Here is a 13,569-nt window from a genome sequence, read left to right as displayed (position 1 = left end):
GAGGTGAGACCAGTTCACAGATGATTTCCAAGTGGTTTGCTGCCCTGGGACTGCTCCTGGCCATCCTACTCAGCTTCTGCATGAACAAGGGCCTTTCAACCTCATCCCTGGGGCAATTCAAAGGAAGAACAGGGGTTAAAGCATGCAAATAAACACAAAGCAGGGCTCCAGGGTGTGAATTATTAAAAACAACAACCAAAAAACCTAGTCAGAAGTAGTGAGAATAGAACTGAGGGTTTTAAGGTGTTTCAAATGTGCGAACAGAAAGTTTGGTAAAAAGAGAAGTGAATCTGTTTAGGGATCTTCCGTTCCCCAGTCTCTCTCTCTCTCTCTCTCTCTCTCTCTCTCTCTCTCTCTCTCTCTCTCTCGGGTCTCCCAAAGGGCCTCCTCATCTGAAGCCCAACAACCTGGCGCCTTGCCTCATCTTCTGGGCTTGCCAGCGGATCAGCCGAATGGCCTTCAGGCTTACGTGCAAGAGGGTGTCATATTTGAAGACCATTTTGTAGAACGAGTCGGTCATCAAGGCCCCGGTGGGGTCGGCGTGCTTGAGAGCCGTCATGGGCGTGTAGATGGCGTTGGTCTGGTGGCGGAAGGGCGGCTTGGCCGTGGTGATGACCTTCAGCGTGTGCTGCAGGGGGAAACGCAGGACACCCACGTAAATAAATGCCAGAGGACATCCGCACAAAGGCAGAGCTGGGAAACCTGTGGCTCTGCAGATGTGGTTGCACTCCAAAGCCCATCCTCCCTCGCAATGGTAACCCCCCCCCCCAGCCTCACAATGATTTATTTTGCTCTTCTGGTGCCTATTTATCGAGAGATTGCTGAAATCTGAGGTGCCAGAAAAGGAGGCCTCTAATTTTAGGTGTGTGTGGCTGCTGGTTGTGGCTACTCCGTTGACGCTGTCACTCAGTTAAAGGAATCATAGGGCGAATCTACACTCATCATTTATAACGTTAAGAAAGGGTTAAGGAATGATTTTCATAATGCTTGTAATGTTAATACCCGAAGGAGCGTCTCCACCCCCATCGTTCAGCCCAGACACTGAGGTCCAGCTCCGAGGGCCTTCTGGCGGTTCCCTCACTATGAGAAGTGAGGTTGCAGTGAACTAGGCAGAGGGCCTTCTCGGTAGTGGCACTCGCCCTGTGGAACGCCCTCCCGTCAGATGTCAATTAAATAAACAACTATCTGACTTTTAGAAGATATCTGAAGGTGGCCCTGTTTAGGGAAGCTTTTAATGTCTGATGTTTTATCGCTGCTTATTATTATTATTATTATTATTATTATTATTATTATTATTATTATTTCTGTTTGTGAGCCACCCAGAGTGGCTGGGGAAATCCAGCCAGATCATTGGGTATGTATAAGTAAGTAAGTAAGTAAGTAAGTAAGTAAGTAAGTAATAATAATAATAATAATAATAATAATAATAATAATAATAATTGACACCAGATGAGCTGCTGAGCAAGCAGGAACCTACAATAGAGAAATTCTGTTGTTATGGGTGGAAAACAAGGTAAGGAGCATTTTTTATTTGCCAGTATGCCCTGTGACGTTTTAGAACTATATACCTAATATCATTCTAATAACATTAAAAACGTCAGTGTAGATCCATCCTCAGTTGATTAATCAATGGAACCTACTAAAACTCTTACGATTGATCAGTTGACCACATCCGCTATATATTTTGGAAAGTTGTTTGTCTGTTCTGTATGTGTTTGGATACCTTAACCAAATTTTGCAAGATGGTTCCTGTGATCAAGGAGCAGGTTTCCACCCGTGTTTGGAAACAACTTGAATCAAGATGGCAGACTGCACCTTTCAATACTGCGCTGTTGTTGTTTTGTTTCTTCGAATTCTTGAGCAACATTGGGTGGGACTGTTAATTTGCATCTAACCCGCTGGATGGGAGGCTGGCTGCTTTCGATGGGGTTACATTCCTTCTGAAGGAGCGGGTAGGCAGTTTGGGGCTAATTTTGGATTCATTGCTGCTGCTTGAGGCTCAGGTGGCCTCAGTGGCATGGAGTGCCTCCCATCACCACCCTTACCTGGACAGGGATAGCCTAACAACTACAACTCCTGTCATCCCTAGCTAGCAGGACCAGTGGTCAGGAATGATGGGAGTTGTAGTCTAACAATGTCGGGGGGCCCAAGCTTCAGAATGGTTGCTTTGGACCATTCCAAAGTTTGCTTGGTGGGGGGTTGGACTGGATGGCCCTTGTGGTCTCTTCCTACTCTATGATTCTATGACATGTGCTTAAAGCTTTTATATTTTCACAGACTTTGTCTGTGGTGTGAACCAGCCCAGTTGTCCATTCTACTGTATATGCTGTGCTGTTTTTCCCGTATGCTTGGTTCTGCAAGTGCTTTCCAATCCTAAAATGTGCAGTGATCTGGAATTTTGTGTGTTGAGCAGCATAGAAATTCCTGCAAATGATGATAATAATAATAATAATAATAATAATAATAATAATAATAATAATAATAATAAAAAATAACAGCCCTTCTTGTCACACATAAAGAAGACATTAGTGGGGGGTTTTTTCACCTCAGCTACATCTTCAGGGGTCTGGCCCAAGCTGGAGAAGACGACCTTGGAATTTTTCAGGTAGACATTGGTGAATATTTCTGCTGTCTCGGGATCCGTCTGAGAGTAGTCAGCTTTCTCTGCATCTTCATAGACCTTCATCTCAAACTCGGTCACGACTGGGCCAGGCTCTATCAAACTGACACTAAAAGCCAAGCACACAATATGTAAGGTTCATCCTTAAGCCAGGCATTCTTTTCTGGTGCCTGGGGGTTCCTCCCTCCATTTTGGCTGTGAGGAAGGGAGCCACCACGTTCCAGAGGCACAGAAGAGGCCAAGTCAGGTTATGAGCAATTGTTGGAGGGAGTGGAAGTGGCAGTGAGAAACGGCTGCACTCGATCCAACTAAGTCATACGCAGAGTAGGCCCATTCAGATCAATACAGATGACTAACCTCAGTTCATTTATGTCACCCTGTCTATTCTGGGTATGACTGTAGCGAACCATGACTGAAAAAGGGGCTAATTTTTGGAAGCTATATGGGGGGGGGGAGAGAGAGAATGCCAACCCTAAATATACACTGTTCAAAATCCTTTGTTTATGTAGGGGCCCCCCCCCATGTCTTAGCTCCCATTTGTGATTCTTTAAAAAGCTGGCTGGATTCAACATGGCCTGTTAGCAAAAGAAAAAGAATAGAAAAGAAAAGAAAAAGTCCAAAGGGAACTCTAGACAATCAATCCTCCCCCCCCCCATAGTATTATTAGAATTGAAGTTCCGTGAGGGGTCTCCTAACAATTCTCAGCGCACTTAATAAACTATAGTTCCCAGAATTCTTTGGGGGGTGGGAAGCCATGAATGCTTAAAGTGGTGTAAAGGTAAAGGGACCCCTGACCATTAGGTCCAGTCACGGACAACTCTGGGTTTGCGGCGCTCATCTCGCTTTACTGGCCGAGGGAGCCGGCGTACAGCTTCTGGGTCATTTGGCTAGCGTGACAAAGCCGCTTCTGGCGAACCAGAGCAGCGCATGGAAACACCATTTACCTTCCCGCCGAAGCGGTACCTATTTATCTACTTGCACTTTGACATGCTTTCGAACTGCTAGATTGGCAGGAGCAGGGACTGAGCAACGGGAGCTCACCCCATCGCGGGGATTCAAACCGCCAACCTTCTGATCGGCAAGCCCTAGGCCCTGTGGTTTAACCCACAGCGCCACCCACGCTGTAGTACTGCTTTAAATGTGAGGTGAGGTTGTCACCCTGCTTTGAGACAAATGAGCACTAAACCAACTTGAACGCTCCCTGTTTCCCCACTACCCCTCCTGAAGAGCTAAACTGCCCAAAGGGATATGCGAACTCTGATCTGGTCTGTGTGAATTTCGCCTGACCACCAGCTGTGTTATCCTGTGAATAGTGCCACTATTCCCCATTATTTAAAGTTGCCACTTCCCCCCCCCCGCCAGAAATTCATTAAGTGAAGCTCTTCCTTTCACTAGACTCTTTCAACCAGAAAAAGCTACCCCTGTTGAACTCCTCCTGCTTTTGCAGCTGTCGAAACCTAAGGAGACTTGCCAGAAATGCAAAAGAAGGCAACCCTAACTGTATAGGCATGGGGGGGGGGTAGGAGAAGGGGGTCTAACAGCATCACTTTCCGATTAGCCACTCACAAGATATTGAACTTGAGCGCCTGGATGATGAGGCTTTCGCAGAAGCCCTCAATGGCAAATTTGGAAGCTGTGTAGATGTCGTTGAACACGATGCCTGAAAAAAGAAGAGATTAGCAAGAGGCTGGACATAGACAAATCCTGCAGCAGGTAGACTACTGGCTGGTCCAAGCCATTGTGATGGCCAAGTCAAACAAAATTAATTATGTCCTCGTTTATTCAGGCGTCAAATTTATTGTATGAGCCACTGGCTTTGACAACTTTCAGGCAACATTTCAATATAAAATGCCAGTTACACAAGTTACAATGGCGGTGTGTGTGTGTGTGTATACACATACACGCACATATACAGAGAGAGGGGGCATGTGTGCACATACAGAGTACTATAAAATCTTAACTTGAACAAAAAAAGACCTGTTATCTGCTTAGAAGTGCCCTACACCAGCCACCCTGATCCCTTTTTGCTGCGTTCACATGGAGTTTCTTTGCAGCTAAAGTGTTCGGCACTCCAGGCAGCAGGTGAATAAGCCACATTTTGAAGGTTTCTCTCTCTCACACCCCACTCCCTGCAAGTGAAAACTGGCATGGCAAAATGGGCTGGGATAAAAAATTTCAGTTTCCCCATATGTGCTAGCTGTTTACTTGCAGGGTTTTTTTTTAGTCTGTCCTTCTGCCCCCTTGGGATTTACCCATCTCATTCTGCTGCACATGTGCAAACAAAGCCTTAGCTTGCTAGGCGATTTATTAAGAGGCTAGGTGTGTCAGTGGCTATTGATCCTAATCTAAAGGGAGCCTCTGTTCAGAGAACATCACAAGAGCCCACTGCATCCGGGGAAAGACCCACCTCAGAGTGCCTAGGACAGCTACCCTCTCCCCACCAGTGATTCTCAGCTGCTGGCATTCAGAGCTATATTGCCTCGGACACTGGAAGCAGAACAGAGCTTTATCCTCCATGAATCTGTCTCTGGAGGTGGCCTACCTCAAAAGATCAGATACTAATTTGTTTATTTCACTGGTGACAAACAACACAGAATGGCCATCAGGTTTTGCTGTTCGTGTGTTTCCCAGGAGGTGGGAAAGTGCCTATATGTACCCTTTCATTGATTTAGCTTAGCAGGCAATGTTCTTATGAATGCAGTAGCCAGCCATTGTAATAATTATTCTGCCAGTGTGGTGTAGTGGTTAAGAGCGGCAGACTCGTAATCTGGGGAACCGGGTTCGTGTCTCCGCTCCTCCACATGTAGCTGCTGGGTGACCTTGGGCTAGTCACACTTCTTTGAAGTCTCTCAGCCCCACTCACCTCACAGTGTTTGTTGTGGGGGAGGAAGAGAAAGGAGAATGTTAGCCGCTTTGAGACTCCTTCGGGTAGTGATAAAGCGGGATATCAAATCCAAACTCTTCTTCTTCTTTTAAATATATTAACGGTATTTAATTGAGAGGGCAGCGTATAAACAGCTTACTTATAAATAAGTAAGTAAGGCATTGAGGTTGAGTCACAGAAAGCAGGTGACATGGAAGACTTAGAGGAAGATGCACCAGTCAGGAATTTGGCAAAACAAACCTTTACTGTCTCTCTTCATAGGAAGAAAACAGACACAGGGAACTCCTGATTCCACCCAGATGCAAATCAGCCCAGTGCCACCTAGTGGCTAAGCTGCATAATGCACTATCCACACAGAAAGGAAATTGCTTGTTAAAATCTGGGCTTGTGAACAAGGCTGAAAAAAGCTTGTGTGAATGAAGACCTAGCAAAAACAACAACAACCTTACCTTGCAAACCCATGACACTGCTGATGACCACAATGTGGCCGCTCCGCCTTTTCTTCATGTCAGGGAGGACCTCCTTAATCATCCTCACCACGCCAAAGAAGTTGGTCTCCATGATGACCTTCATCTCTTCGATGGTCTGGCACTCAATGGGACCAATAAGACCTATGCCAGCGTTGTTGACTGCAACAGGCAGACAAAAGATCTTATTGCGAGCCCCACCCTTGGTGTTCAGTGAGAGGAAATAGGTGTTCAGTGAGACGTCTGGGAAATAGGAAGGCAGTCCTTAAAAAGCTCTCCCTCTCCCATCATCCCTGGCCAATGGGTAGCTGGGGCTGAGGGAGCTGGAGTCCAGCAACATTTGAAGGGCTGCCGTTTCCCCATTCCTGCTCCAGCTCTATGGTAGAGCCAATGTTACCCCATTCCAGCCCCTTCCAATGTTCTCAGACACTTGGGGAAACTGAGAACTGCTTCACGTGATGACTAAACGATTGCCACATTAAACTACGAGTGTGTAAATGTAGAGATAACGACAGGTAATCCAGTTGGCGTTTTCACATCATATTAGGCCAGAGCTGTGTGTTTGTTGTCAGTTGCATGTCTGGGAATGGCCATCCCAATACATTTTGTTGCCTGAGACAATCGGAAAGTGGCGATGCTCCCCTCCGCCTCCCAAAGTCACTGTGCAGAATACCTAAAACTGGTCAAGTTATTTTTGGACAGCTGAGGTGGGAAATCCCATAGGGGCCATACAAGTAACTTACCATGCTAGTAAAAATGTAACAGCTAACCATTTACTGGCCTTTTATGACACCTACATTCAGTTGCCTCTCTCTACCTAATGGTGCAGACACACTTTTCTGGGAAATTTGGCTGCTTTTCCACCAAAGAAACATGATGGGAGCAAGGCAGCTTCAGGGGGGCAGGGGAACGGTTAACCCTTTCTCCACCCACACTCTTTCCCACCAGACAAGATTCCAGAGCTGCCTTTCCATTTCTGGAATGCCGGGGTTTTATTTGGGGTGAGGTGGGGAGCAGCAGTAGCAAAGATGACATTGCATCTGGTAAAATGAGCGCTCTGCTGGGGGTTGTTTGACCTGTGGTCGTCCAGTCACGAGAGTCGCTCCTTGATTCTTCAGTCTCAAGCAATAACTGTGCACATGCACACCAGCTCACTGCAAATTTTTAAGCAGCTACCGTGTGGTTTCTGAATGTCTGTTTCCACCCACGGAGAGTGAGCATTATTGGGTGGACTCCTTCCCTCAACACTTCCCTGCATTACTGTGATCTTTTGCTAAGGACCTAAGCAACCCTTGGCTTGAGTGTTGTGCTAGTTAGTTCCTAATCCAATCCGGAAGGCTTTAGATTGGCTCAGCATAATGTGGGTCTAAGGAGTGTAGGCAAAATGGTCACACTGGACCCTATTGTTCCATAATTTTTCAGAGGACAACCCCCCCCCCACACACACTACTGTATTTATCCCTACCACCTTCCATCTCTGGTTAACATTCCTGACCTACATAGATCACAATAATCTGACATGCAATGTCTTCTTTTTTTCTTTAATCACAGTCCCAGACTTGCGAGAGGCTCTACTAGGAACCAATCTGGAATCTTGTGGATCTCTCAGGGCCCCCAGAAATGACTTGAGTCCCCGTTGCTTTAAAAAAATGGGTCTAGTAGACCCAAATTGAGTCACCCAATTTGAGTCAAATAAAAAATTGACTAATGTTTTGCTGCATGCAATTCAACAATCTCAAAGTTTGAGAGTTAGTAGCACAAATGATGTCAATGTGGAGTGCTGCGGTAAGTTGTCTGTTCTGCTGTGGCTAATGTATTCTCCACCGCTGCCACCACTTTTTAAAAAGTGGTCAAGATCCTAGAGCAGGCAACCCCAAACTTGGCCCTCCAGATCTTTTGGGACTACAACTCCCAACAGGACCAGTGGTCAGGGATGATGGGAATTGTAGTCCCAAAACATCTGGAGGGCCTAGTTTGGGGATCCCTGTCCTAGAGGAATAAAAATGAGTTCATAAGTGGATACCCCAAAACGCAAACTCATGGAAAATCTGTGGCAATGTGTTGCGGAACAAACCCATTGAAGAAGGTAACAGTGGTTACCTAGACTTCGTTGCTGGTTGTGAAGGGGCCCCATAATAGTTCAAGCTTCGGGGCCCCAAAAATGTAGGTCCACCACTGTATGTGTGTGTGTGTAGGAATTAGCATACATGTGCACAATGTAAACATCTAGGGAAGTCCCAAACAAGTCCTTCCATCCCCATCATCCTATTGCTGTTGCTGCTACTTCACCCCAAATATTCCTTCTGGGTTAAAAAGAAAGGAAAAAGAGAGAGCCCACACTTATTTTTGGTGGGGCGGGGGTCCTGATTCACTGCGCTCCCCCCTTCTAACACAATCCTTACTCCGGGCGACAGATAATGCAGCAAATCTTTCGGATACTCACTGAGGATGTCAATATGCCGTTGGGGAATGCTGTTGATGCAGCTGCGGATGGATTTCTCGTCGCAGACATCCAGCTGTTTGATCTCCAGTGTCTTGTTGAGAGCAGCCCCCGCAGCCGTTTCCAGCTTCTCCTTCTTGGCTACATTCCTCATTGTGGCAATCACTGGAACACAGGAGCTTTCCTCACTCAGTCCCAAACCATCCTCAGTTCCACTCCAACTTTGGGACCAAAGTTTTACATTGCACCTTGCCCAAATTGCCAGACCCTCATAGCCGGGGCTATAAAGGACATTTTTTAAAAAAAAAAATTCCAAAGTGCCCAACCTAAGTTGCCAACTTTTAAACTGGATGTAGGAGCTGTGTTTTTCAACAACAGTGTGGCCTAAAGCCTTCAGCTGATGGTTAATGTTTATATAGTTCACCTGCTAATTTCAGTGTATCGTGCTGCTGTTAAGGGCACAATGGCAGGCTTGTCCCCACCCCCCACCCCTTTTCCTGGTGTTCAAGTTGGCAACCCTAAACCACAGTTCCAAATTTCTATCCTGGAAGTGCAGGTTTTCAAAATGGCTGAACAGGAAAACACCCACAGAGGTTTGGTGTGGTGTTTTTTTTTTTAGATGTAGTTTAAGTCTGAGTTTCCAATTAAAACTGGAGCTAGAGAATAGAAGGCAGTAGACAAAATCGACAGATTTTAATTCTTTAGCAGCTCTAAGGCGATGCATCACCAGAATCAAATTTAAAAGCTACCACAATACAATCAGCAGCTAATTAAAAAAGCTCACAGCTAGACTACTAATGATTCCTGCATTTGTTTGATAACACACTCATTCTAGGAAACACTCAAAACCAGAATTGGAAGCTCAGCACTGTGCAGTCAGGTGTCAGGATAATAATAATAATAATTTATAATAATAATTTATTACTTATACCCCACCCATCTGGCTGGGTTTCCCCAGCCACTCTGGGAAGCTCCCAACAGAATATTAAAAACACGATAAAACATCAAACATTAAAAACTTCCCTAAACAGGATGTTAAGAGATGGTCCTGCCTCAGGGGTACAGGGCATGTTACGGCCTTCAGGTAACTATTTCTCATATGCATAGCAAGTTCATTGGATCAACATGCTGGCAACTATGGGTATAAACAATTAAACAGAATTATGCATTTCATTTGGAATTTACCTTTCCGCTCCATTTTAAATTGTCATTTTGGTGTTGCGTTAAGTATTTGCTTTCAAATTGTGTAATTGTTTTGTTCTTGCCCACCCTGGGACGTCATGGTGAAGGGAGGGTAAGAAGTTGAAGATAAGATAGAATACCCTGAATACCCTCATCCAGGCTAGCAAAGGGCTCTCTACACCACCACCACCATCCATGCTAAATGCTGGAGACATAGAAGCGATTCCAACAGGAAATAAATTGGAAAAGCAAACCACCTGATCATGTCATTATGTGTAGCTGCATCAGATTAAAAGGAAGCTAGGCAGAGGGGGAAAAAACAATTTAATTATCTATACTGTGGACATTTTGAAAAAACTGTTGTTTCACAAAGTACTGCTTAAAAGAAGCTCACCTTTGAACCTCCTCTGCTTGTCCTGTGCTAATTTCACAGCCAATGCCAGCCCAATCCCGGATGAGCATCCTGTTATCAATACAACTTTGGGAGCCATGGTGGCTTGTGCTGAGGAGGCAAATGTAGCCTCCAGAGACCGGGCAGTGGCCTCTCTGACTCCTATAGAGAAGGCTGTGAGCTTCTGGCAGCTCTGCGATTTGCCCTCACATCTTCCCCAGTGGGTCCCTCTTCAAGGATCTTAAAAAAGGCCAGCTTGAGACCTAATTGGCCAACTCCCAAGGCCTTAATCTCCTGGCCATTGCTAAATCCCAAATGGATTTGCATGGCAAATCCTGCCTAATCACTTCCAGGCCCGACCACTCGTGATGCACAAACAAAACCACGAGACTTGGCATATGGTATGCGAACAGGGAAATGACATTGCCCAGAGTGCCTTGCGAGAAGCATCACCCAGCATGCTTTGCTTTTAGGATCCCCATACCGAAATTTCAAGTGTAACCAATGTCATGGTGCTGGAAGGGGGAAGTAAACAGTGACATTCCTTTCTGACGCAGTCTTTTTTTTTTTTTTTTTACGTGATGGTATCTGGGTGATTCAGTTTCTAGAGAGGCCAAAGATAGCACTGAGAGGCCCAATGAAAACGAAGGAAGCATATTCCTGCCACAAGGGCTGTTAAGGATAGGGATACAAAAAGTTATCAAACATAAACTTTTATTTATGAGTAAGAAGTTTTGTGTGTCTTAGATAAATAAAGAGATAAAATAATCTGTTGATTCTTTACAGGGTGATCTCTGCTATTCATTTAATTGACTGCTCTTAGCTTGTTCTTTTCTCACAAGTGATCTTGTGTACAAAGTCAAAGCAAATGTATGAAAAAAATACAATTTATTATCATCGCTTATATATATATATACACACAACTCATCACAGTAGATACTGGCCTTATAGATTTACACGACGTTAGTGGCAGAGCCTTCCTGCTTCCCCTCCTCCCCATCCCAGGGTGTTTTGTAAAACCCCTTTCATGTAAGGGGAGAAAACCAATTCTTCCTACCTCGATTCCTTGCCTGTGATGCTTAGATGCAATAGCACAAGCCAACTCACGACAAAACCCAACAGCTTGAGAGGATGAGAGTTGGGGATTATAGCACAGTGGTATTGGCCATATTGCACCAAATATCCAATAAGAATGCTGGCGGTGTGTGTGTGTGTGTGTGTGGCGAGATCTTTGGGTTTAAATGTTTTCAGAATGGGGTGTCCAGAGAGAGTGCTGAAAGGAATATCCCTGTGTGTTCAAGTGGACTAGAACCAAGCAACTTCAGATCTGTGTTCCTCTGCTTTTCTGTGCGAAAAGACGCTTGGGACTGCAGACTGAAGAGATCCCTGGGAAAGGATAGCCTCCAGGGCAATGCTGATCACCCACCCACCTACCCTGTGTGCCTCTTCTAATCTGGTAGAGTTATAAAAAGTTCCAGTGCAGGCTTGGTTTGTGCCTGGACAACAGCTGGAGGGGAGGGAACAGCTCATTTGATAGAACATAAAACTCTAATCTCAGGGTCTTTTTTCTTTTCATCTTCAGCCACTGTTGCTGGATTCCCTCCTGACTCTCCACCAGCCTTCTGCCCATGGGCCCAGCATCACAACAGGAGACTGCTACTTTAAATAAGCTGCGATGCCAAGCACCTTTCCTAACAAAGGTGGGAGAGCTCCCAAAAAATCTAGTGCTGGGGCAGGCAAACCTCTGTCGCTGTTGTTAAAAGAGAGCTGGAAGTTAGAGTGCAAGACGCATCGCTTCCCATGGCATGTGCATCCAGTATTTCTTTTGTCCCCCGTTGTTGCCTCTGCTCAAACGAGGTTTTCGAAGCGATGCAAAACCCACAACAATCCCACAAGGCAACTCCCAGAAAATGGGAACACATGACGAGGCAGGGGGACTGAAGTAGCAGCAAAATCTCTTGCGTGCGGTGCCAAAACAAGCCCTGGATCAGAGATGCACAAAGCCCCGAAATGGAGCGGGACACTCGGCAGTCAAACGGACACCGGTTCCCTTTCATGGCGGAAGCCGCCCACCGACAGAGTCGTGTCCTCTTTAAGAAGTGAAGTGCAATTGCAGCGACCTCGAATCCATCCTCGAGTCTGCTCAAAATCCAGAGGCTTTCGATGACGGTGGGGTGGTGGAATGGGAAGGTCCGAATCGGGTCGCTTGCAGTGGCTGAAGTTTATTAAGGAGCAATTCAAAGTTCGGAGTTGATCCCGGTGTACAGAGTTCCAAAAAAAAAGACCTGCTCCCCAGACCCCCCCCCCCGTCACCAATCTGTGGGGCACAGGGAAAGGCCGCTTAGGAAGAGAGCCTATCATAAGGCGACGCTTGTGCAGTAGTGCTTCAGCTTGCAAGGCAGGATGCCGCGGTTGATCTGGTGGAATTCCACCAGCTGGATCAAGTCAGCAAAGCGAGTCTGGCCGTCGTCCATGGTGTAGTACAGGTGTCCGTCTTCCTCGCTCTGAAACCCATAAAAGACGGTGAGCCACTGGCAAGAGGGGAAGGCGCAGAAGAGAATAAAGCAGGGGTTGTCAACCTGCTCCCTACAGCCCATTGGTGGCCGTTTCAGGATTCTAGCTGGGCGGTAGGTAGGGGGTTCTACGGCACAAGCTGAATCCTCCTTCCACTGAGCACTGGCGGGCGGTAAGGAAATTTTACCATCAAGAAAGATGCATTGGTGGGCGGTAGGTATAAAAAGGTTGACTACCCCTGGAATAAAGCAAGGCTGCAGTGGAGTCTGGGCTCAGTTTTCGGGAGCACACAAAGTAGTAACTGTGCTGCAAGCCAGGGCCATGTTCCAACCTCCCCACCCCCTTTGCTCTCCACAACTAGTATTATGGTCCTGGCTGGCTTGAAAAAAATAAGCGCTGGAAAAGGTGCAGGTCTCCAAAGCATTCCTGGCTGGGTGACTGTTCAGTTCTCCCACTGCTGGCAGGAAGGGGTACTGCCGAGATGTCTTTCCTGCCTTATACCAGGCTGGTTTGCTTAATTATGCTTATTCTTTAGAAGCCTGTCTGGTAACCACGTTCCCTCAAACTCAAGATATCTCTATCTCTTTCTCACTCTCTCTCGTGCACACTTTTTTTTTTTTGCAGCTTCTAAGTTTGTTTCCCTGTTCACGCAAAGCGGGCTGCATGCAGGTGCAAGGAGCTCATGCATATCTTGGTTTATTTCCCAAGCCAGGATTTGACTGGCCAAATGCAGCTGTTATAAAGGCAAGCTCTGTACGTTCTTTAATGCGACCACTTACCGGAAGGATAAGATAGTGCTTCACCTTCTGCAGGTGGCAGAGGGACAAGACAAAGCCTTTGGGGTTCCGCTGACTCTCCCGCAGCAGGAAGACCCTGCAATCGACAAGACAATAGGAAGGCTGTTAAAGGCACGTTGCACCGCTTCCTCCGCCCACAAGGGGGAGCAGTGCAGTATGTGAGCCGAGGTCCAACCCTGCGGTCCTCTCGCACTAACATCTTCATGGCTCCATGCTCATGACTATCACACCACTAACACTCAGTTCAGGCTATTGGAGCTATTGCTGTCAAGAT

At 46.3% G+C, this 13,569-nt stretch overlaps 2 protein-coding genes across 6 annotated transcripts in view; both read right to left on the bottom strand.

The window, feature by feature from the left end:
• Positions 1 to 381: 381 nt before the first annotated feature.
• Positions 382 to 10,497, bottom strand: LOC117059308 (retinol dehydrogenase 8-like). Its single transcript, XM_033170939.1, has 6 exons — positions 9,988 to 10,497; positions 8,415 to 8,576; positions 5,954 to 6,133; positions 4,187 to 4,280; positions 2,546 to 2,729; positions 382 to 628 (listed from the first exon to the last, which is right to left on the bottom strand). The coding sequence occupies exons 1-6, from the start codon at positions 10,082 to 10,084 to the stop codon at positions 389 to 391; spliced, it is 957 nt and encodes a 318-aa protein (XP_033026830.1). The 5' UTR covers positions 10,085 to 10,497; the 3' UTR covers positions 382 to 388.
• Positions 10,498 to 12,291: 1,794 nt separating this feature from the next.
• GRB7 (growth factor receptor bound protein 7) overlaps positions 12,292 to 13,569 on the bottom strand; it is an 83,713-nt gene continuing 82,435 nt past the window's right edge. For all 5 annotated transcript variants that reach the window (XM_033168837.1, XM_033168836.1, XM_033168838.1 and 2 more), the window contains 2 exons: positions 13,278 to 13,371; positions 12,292 to 12,488 (listed from right to left, as the gene is read on the bottom strand). In XM_033168837.1, the coding sequence (XP_033024728.1) occupies positions 12,342 to 12,488; positions 13,278 to 13,371 (241 nt within the window). In that variant the 3' untranslated portion in view covers positions 12,292 to 12,341. The remainder of the gene's footprint in view (positions 12,489 to 13,277; positions 13,372 to 13,569) is intronic.

The sequence above is a fragment of the Lacerta agilis genome, chromosome 14 (genome assembly GCF_009819535.1).
Source record: "Lacerta agilis isolate rLacAgi1 chromosome 14, rLacAgi1.pri, whole genome shotgun sequence".
Lineage (NCBI taxonomy): Eukaryota > Metazoa > Chordata > Lepidosauria > Squamata > Lacertidae > Lacerta > Lacerta agilis.
The sequence above is the reverse complement of the archived record's forward strand: the minus strand, read 5'-3'. Positions and strand labels throughout refer to the sequence as shown.

Excerpts from the sequence above, each read along its gene's own strand:
- LOC117059308 (XM_033170939.1), bottom strand. The coding sequence starts at position 10,084 with ATGGCTCCCAAAGTTGTATTGATAACAGGATGCTCATCCGGGATTGGG. Across the intron at positions 8,577-9,987 it reads CAAGCAGAGGAGGTTCAAAG|TGATTGCCACAATGAGGAAT; the intron begins GTGAGCTTCTTT and ends CCTGTGTTCCAG. Across the intron at positions 4,281-5,953 it reads CAGTGTCATGGGTTTGCAAG|GCATCGTGTTCAACGACATC; the intron begins GTAAGGTTGTTG and ends TTCTTTTTTCAG.